This window comes from Sarcophilus harrisii, chromosome 2, assembly GCF_902635505.1.
Source record: "Sarcophilus harrisii chromosome 2, mSarHar1.11, whole genome shotgun sequence".
Taxonomy (NCBI): Eukaryota; Metazoa; Chordata; class Mammalia; order Dasyuromorphia; family Dasyuridae; genus Sarcophilus; species Sarcophilus harrisii.
Genome location: NC_045427.1, coordinates 134545687 through 134552752, shown reverse-complemented (window position 1 = coordinate 134552752; position 7066 = coordinate 134545687). Strand labels below are relative to the sequence as shown.

Sequence of the window (7066 nt, the reverse complement as noted above, 5' to 3'; positions counted from 1 at the left end):
ACAGGTATTTCCTCATCCATGGTTCCGAAGTGCCCTAGGTTGGCCCGCCTACTCCAACCTCTACTGCCCCCTTTCTCCGAAGTCCAAGTGCCGCCAGATAGTCTCGCCGGTGCGCTTGCGCCAAATAGTGCCGCCTGCTGCGACGAGGGCAATTTCTTCTCTCGTTTCGATTTTGTGCTTGTGTTGGGGAGGTTGGCGCGTGCGCAGACGCAGTCACAGTGGCCGTCCGGTCCGCTTTTCCTATTTCTTCCACGCTTTCCCTTCGCCGGCGAGGAACTTCTTCCGGTGGCTGCCCGGAACCGGCAATTGCGAGGGGGCTTAGAGGGAAGCGATGGCGGCGGGAAGTGGGGGAAGCTGCCTCGATGCGCTGGTGAGTGCGGTTCCTCTGCGCGAGCGCCGGGGACTGTGGGGTGGGATGGAGCGGGGCAGGACCTTGACCTGTAGTTTGCTCTCGTTCCCTCCGCAGGGCCCCGGGGAGCTGCTGTCGGCGGCGCACGCCCTCTCTCTGCCAGCCGAGGCCTACGGCAACGACGTGAGTACCAGCCGGAGCCCCGAGCCCCCTCCAGCCTTGGAGATTCCCCTCCTTGGGCCGGGCCCCTTTCCCGCCCGGAACCCCAGCCGGCCCCCACGTGCCCCGAGGCGCCCGCGTCGAGCTTTAAGTAGCGCTCCTCTGGGCTCGTTAAGCCCCAAGCCCCGAGCTCTTGGTTCTTTCCAGCCCCCTGCTGCTTCTTGGGCGCCTGGCATCCCGGTCCGCTTGTCTTTTGGGGCGGATTGTTCACACCATAACCCCGCCTCCTGGACTCTCAGTTCTTCTCTCCCAGATGTTTCCTGCCATCCGCACCTTTTTACCCCAGTCTTTACACTTCGGGGCCCATGATTTCCTTTGTAAACCGACATATTTCATTCTGTACGTTTCACATTCTGAAAAAAAAAAAAAAACTCCGCAGCAGAATGGAGGTCTGACGTGCAGTCGAAGGATTTGGCTTCTCAGACCTGCCAGAGAAGGGCATTTAGCCAGCCTCTAAGGTTCTTTCCAGCTCCAGATGAGTGATCCCGCGTCCTCTGAACGTTTCAACTGGATCTTCCATGGATTCTCTTGCTTGTTGGGGATACCACCATCTTAGTCAAGCTAGAAACTTGGTGTTAGTGCTCTCATTTGTCCCTCCTCTAATCAGTGGCCAAATCTTCACATCCTTTTCTCCAAATTATCTTCATGCCTGGCCCCTTCTCTTCACAAACTTTCCTGGGTTAGGCCTCCAGCACTTCTGGCCTGGACTATTCTAGTGTCCTCCTCAGTGGTCTCTTTCGTTTTATCTTACAGAGAACTGCCAAAGACATTTTTCTGAATTGTAGCTCTGACGGTGTTATTTTCCTTTTCAGTAAACTAGTGATTCCTTATGGCCTCTGGGGTTGAATAGAAGGCATTAACAATGACTCCATCCTATCTTTTCAGTATTACATACCATTTCCATGAGATACTCCCATGGCTATCTCTGTGCCTAGAATGCATTCATTCCTCATCCCCACCTTTTAGAATCCATACCTAGCATCTTTCAAAGTTCAGCTCAAGTATTAACTTGTACACGACTCCATTCCTGATCTTCCTGGCTGCTATTACCCTGTCTACTCTCCCAAATTATCTCTGGGTCCCTCCACAGACCAAAGTGGAGGGAATATACATTACATTCTCTTTGTATAATTGCACCTAGCAGTGTTCAGCTTGCTGTTGTTAGGTGTTTAATAATAAGTGGCTTGTTGATTAGGGCAAAGGAACACCCAAGCTAAGATGGAGAATGTTGCCAGGTTGGTCACAGAAGCCAGGTTTTTGATCATAGAGATTATCTAGGTATAAAAGTATTACTCTTTACCTTCATGGAGGGAGTGCCAACAGTGAGGAAAAGTATATGCAAAGGTGCTGTATTCCGCTCTGGGGAAATGTGATGAAATTAGATATCCCTACCCCTCTCCCCATGGGAACTTATACAATAATGGAGGCAGCATGATACCATAGAGGTGGGCCCTACAGTTGGAATTGAGAAAAGCTGGAATTGCATTCCAACTTAGCCACTCAATATCTGCATTACCACTTAACTTTTCTGGTCCTGTTTTCTCATTTTGGAAATTGAGAGCCTTGGATTAGATAGCTGAAGATCCTAGGAACTTCAGTATAAACTGATTGCATTTAAAGTATAAGCCAAAAACTATATTGCATATGTGCAGAGAAATGAAGTAAGGTAGGTTAGAGCTCACCTTGAATGAGACTTGGTTTTCTAGGCTAAAAGGGAGCTTATTGAAGGTATTCAAAGAGAAGAATGTATCAAATGAGTATTAGAATACATGCTATGGTAGATTTTAGAAAAGGAATACTAGTCTGGCTAGAAAAGATGCATGTGGATTAATACTGAAGTGGTGTATACATGTTCATAGAGGACTGGTCTCTAAGAGTCTGGAAGATCAAGGTTCAAATCCTCTCTCTGAACTTCAGCAAATCACTTAAACTTAGATTCACCAGGCAAGTCTAAAGACTTAAGTGGCTTATGTGTTACTGACCTGCATTGATAGGGAGGGAAAGTAACATACTGGTAATGCTCTACCTATTGAAATTTTGGATTTTTATCCTTTCCCTTCAGATAAACCAAGGTTTAAGAAGGTATGTAGTGGCTTGTTTTAGATGACAGTGGCTTAGGAAGGAAACAGTTTAGTGGAGAGTTGGCTTCTGTAATTTCACCCAGTTGAGCAGTATCATATGACAACTTCTATACCTTAGATATTTCATGGATTGCTGCGGCTAAAAATGTACATGTAGCAGTCAGTTTTATGGTAATAACTTTCTCCAGTATTAGCTAGACTTTTGACAATATTTTTTGAAAGCAAGTTTTTTTTTTTTGCTGAGACAATTGGGGTTAAGTGACTTGTCCAGGGCCACATAGCTAGATAGTGTTAAGTGTCTGAGGACAGATTTGAACTTGGGTCCTCTTGACTCCAGGGTTGATACTGTATCCACTGTGCCACCTTGCTGCCTTAGCCTAGTATTCAAGCCTTCTATAAACTGGCTATAATTTACCTTTATAGACTTATCTCCCTCTACTTTCCTTTTAAAAGAGACAGACACCAGACACCTGAACTTTCATTTCTGATCTTTGTCCTTACATGCTTCAACCTCCAGTGTCATTTGTTAAACCATTATCTGTCCCTGAAATCCTAATTTGGAATCCCCATCTAACTTCTTTGATTTTATATAGCTAAAAATGATATTTTATCTTACCTTATGCACTTAATTTAGAATAATGTGTAATATTCCACAATGCCTTGTATATAGTAGGCATTTAATAATGGAACATGAATACAAAGAGCTTTTAAAAATAAAACATCTTGTTTGCATTGTATGTTGCCTTTGATTATAGGAGCATAGATTAATTTCATTTTACATTTGAAGACTCAAGGCACACAAACAAATCAATCTTAAGAGCTAAGGAATTAATAAGCAAATACTCCACCTGACTACAATCCAGTGTTTTTTAAAAGATCTGAGTATACATGACTATCTCCAACAGCATCTCTTGCAACTGTGAGAGCAATGTAATTGTTGAGATTCATGATCCATCTAGCCTACTTGTTAACTTTTGACAACTGGCAGTTAGAGATGCCAAACACAGCACAGCTTGGGTGCCATCACTTGTTCTCAGGTGTGTCCTCGAGAATCTCTTTGTCACTCATCTTGTCTATCTGCCCAGAATGATTTTCCTCATGTTCCCTTCAGTTTAGACTGCTTGCTTTTTGTGACAAGCCAACAGCAGTGCTGAGATAACTTTTTGTTGTTGTTGTTATATTGCAGCCTAACATTGAGATGGTTTGGGCCATGAAGGCTATGCAGCATGCTGAGGTTTATTACAATGTGAGTCTTTTTTATTTCAATTACTCAAATAGAATTAAGAAGACCCTTCACAGCGCCAGGCATTTTACAGTCTTCTGGGAGGCTTGGGGTGGTAATTCAGCTTGGGGTTAAAAAGTAGAAAAAAATTAAGGAGAACTTTATTTTGGCACAACAAAAGAACTGCTGTATATATTTCTTATTCTTTTTCAGATTGGGTGACTAACAAAAGTTTCTAATTCCTAAGAGACAGTGGTACAGTAGTAGAGAAAGTGATAATTTTGAAAAGGACTTGAGTTCAAATTCCACTTTTGCCATTTTCTACCTGTAGACCTTAAGACATATCATTTAGTTTCCTCTTCTGTAACATGAAGGGCTTGGACTAAACGTTCCTTCCTTCCCACTACAGATTTATGATTGTATAGTAGAAACAAGAGTAGACCAAGGTCAGGAGAATTGCAATATCCTTTATAATAATAATTGTTATGAGAAATTCCAGACTTTTCTTTGAAATATTCCCTTTCCTTTATCTGGCAGCTAATTTCTTCAGTTGACCCCCTGTTCCTAAGACTCACTAAAGTGGATGACCAGATCTATTCAGAGTTCCGGGAGAGTTTTGGAAAACTCAAGATAGATGTGTTGGACCCAGAAGAGCTCAAATCAGAACCAGCTAAAGAAGTAAGAAAGATCTTTTAAGAACTACATTAAAATTGTGGTTTAACGTGGGGCAGCTAGGTGGCACAGTGGATAGAGCCCTGAAGTCAGGAAGACTTCAAATCTGGCCTCAGACACTTAATAGTGTCCGTGCTTAATATTAGAATCTATAGAAACATAGAAATATGAAGTATCAAGAGTGAATGATTATATATATTCAGGGGCTGATGTTTTCTGATCATGTGGGGTTTCTTGCCTTTTGGATATTTAAAGAAAGGTTACAATGAGGCATTTTAGGTTTTATCTCATAACTATAAACTGTTAAAAAATTGGCATGTACTTTTAAAAATTTAATTTGTAATTTTAGAGAAAAGATTGACTTTTTTCTACTTAAATAAAGCATTACTATCATTAATCCTAATTATTACATATTCAACCATTTTAAGCAAGAAAGTCCAATCTCCAGCCTTCCCTTTCCCCCCCCTCCTCCTCCTTTTTTTTTTTTTTGGGGGGGGGGGCGGGGGAGGGAGGAAGAAGAGTAATGTTGCATCTCTTTCCATGTCTCAGCCAGGCTAATATAGTGCAGTGATTATTCATGTCCCAGCCCAACTGTCCATACACATGGAAACTGTATCTTGCTATAATGGGCTAGTTTGCACTTCTACACAACCTGGTGGCTTCCTGCTCCTAGAACTGACAATGTCTGACTTAGGCTCAAAATTCCTAATCTTAAGCAAATCTACCAGTTTTATCTTCCCCAGTAGCAAGTGCTTCTTGTGTTGCACTATCAGGCCTACCTCTATTCTTCTAACTTTAGGACCAGGGGCATCAAAATTTTTGACCTATATGGAACACTGCTTGGATCTACTAGTTGTTAAATTCTTGTCCTGACAGTGAATAATAATTTTAATCCTGGTGTAAACTTGCCTCCAATAGGCAATATAGGGAGGACTATAGTAGCTAAGTATGTTTGTTTTTTTCTGGTTGGGGTTTTTCTTTCTTAGAAGTGGAGACCATTTTGCATGAAGTTCAATGGTATTGTTGAAGATTTCAATTATGGTACACTGCTGCGGCTGGATTGTACTCAGGGATATAGTGAAGAAAACACTATCTTTGGTGAGTATTGTCTGCAGATAGTCTCTTATTTGAGAACTTACTGTTAGAATTTCTCCTATGCCTTTTGCAGTTTTCTTGTGGATAAAAACCTTTGAGCTGGGAGAAGTTCTTGTCAGAAGAAAAGGTGATCTGAAATGTAACTCTCCTTGCTTTCCAGCTACCAGGATACAGTTTTTTGCTATTGAAATAGCTCGGAACAGGGAAGGTTATAATAGAGCTGTTTACAACGGTGGTCAGCAGAATGGAGCATCAGAAAAAGACAGTACTATGCCCAGGTAAAGGCTGCAGGAGCCCTCAGTCTTTCAGATCACTGAATCTAATATCCAAGGGAACTTGCAGAAACCTTTGTGGATTAAAGAGGCATCATCATTTGATTTGCCATCTGCTGTGTGTAGTTTCCTGATTCGACCACTGGAGTTGTCACACAAACTTCTCAGGGCGTAGTTGAACAAAAGAGGCAGTGTTCAGAACTGTTCAAGGAGCAATCAGTCAACAAAAAACCTGATCTTATGAATGGTATGGATATAGGCCATACCTTTAAAAAAAAAAATACAAAAATACAAGACATGTTGTTTTGGTGAACTTTATATGCGGGGAAACTTTTATAAAAAGGACTTTCTTTGTATTTTATCTTTCTGAATCTTACTCATTGTTCTCAGAACCAAATAGTTCCAGAAACATGTGCTCTTTAATTGCTCTAACTTGTAAGGCAACTATAAAACAAATTTCAACTTTGCTATATCTCTTGTACATTTGTGGCTAGAAGTAGGTTTGTTTATAATGCTAATTGGCTAGCTACTGGCAATATACCAACCATTATATGCTTTAATATCCATGCTTATGGTTAGAACACTTAAACAACTGGATGAGAATAAATTCAGTAGAAACCATTGAAGTTTATTGGCGGTCACAATGCTTACACTGTATGTAGCAAACACCCTTACAAGTCAACCGTCAATCTGACCACGCAAGAAAGGACCCAACACACAATCGCCAGAGGAAAGAACAAAAAACAAAACACAAAACGAAAACACAAAACCAAAAAGAAACAAAAACAAGAAACTAAACAGGGTTGGGTTGGGGGGGTGGGCAAGGGAAGAGAAATGAAAATAAAACCTAATTGATGTATTCCTTGGGCAAGAGCTGAACTAGAGATGCACACAACTAGCAGCAACAATTCTGGGAAAGGTACAAGGCAAACAGCTTTTTCTATTAATTACTCTGTAGGTATTTTTTGTTTTCAATATTAAAAACATTTACTATGGTGGGTTTTTTTTTTAAAAAGGAAAAAAATGTCTTTTTAAAAGGGACAAGAGAAGGATGTTAAATATTTCATGCTAGGCAGACCTTGTTATTAAGAACCCCCTCCATTGTGGTAACTTTCTCCAGCTCATACATTCATGAGTGCAGGGTATATATAGATAT

The 7066-nt window shown here is 41.3% G+C and overlaps 1 protein-coding gene across 1 annotated transcript; it reads left to right on the top strand.

Annotated features, from left to right (window-relative positions):
• Position 1: 1 nt before the first annotated feature.
• Positions 2–6536, top strand: PBDC1 (polysaccharide biosynthesis domain containing 1). Its single transcript, XM_003758042.4, has 6 exons — positions 2–370; positions 467–532; positions 3836–3895; positions 4409–4549; positions 5530–5641; positions 5799–6536. Exons 1-6 carry the CDS (start codon positions 332–334, stop codon positions 5918–5920), a joined length of 540 nt encoding a protein of 179 aa, XP_003758090.2. The 5' UTR covers positions 2–331; the 3' UTR covers positions 5921–6536.
• The last annotated feature ends 530 nt before the right edge of the window (positions 6537–7066 follow it).

What these genes read in the sequence shown, in the direction of transcription:
- PBDC1 (XM_003758042.4), top strand. Translation starts at nt 332, where the DNA reads ATGGCGGCGGGAAGTGGGGGAAGCTGCCTCGATGCGCTG. An exon ending in GAAGCTGCCTCGATGCGCTG is followed by an intron (nt 371 to 466) that starts GTGAGTGCGGTT and finishes TTCCCTCCGCAG; the next exon opens with GGCCCCGGGGAGCTGCTGTC. An exon ending in AATCAGAACCAGCTAAAGAA is followed by an intron (nt 4,550 to 5,529) that starts GTAAGAAAGATC and finishes TTTCTTTCTTAG; the next exon opens with AAGTGGAGACCATTTTGCAT.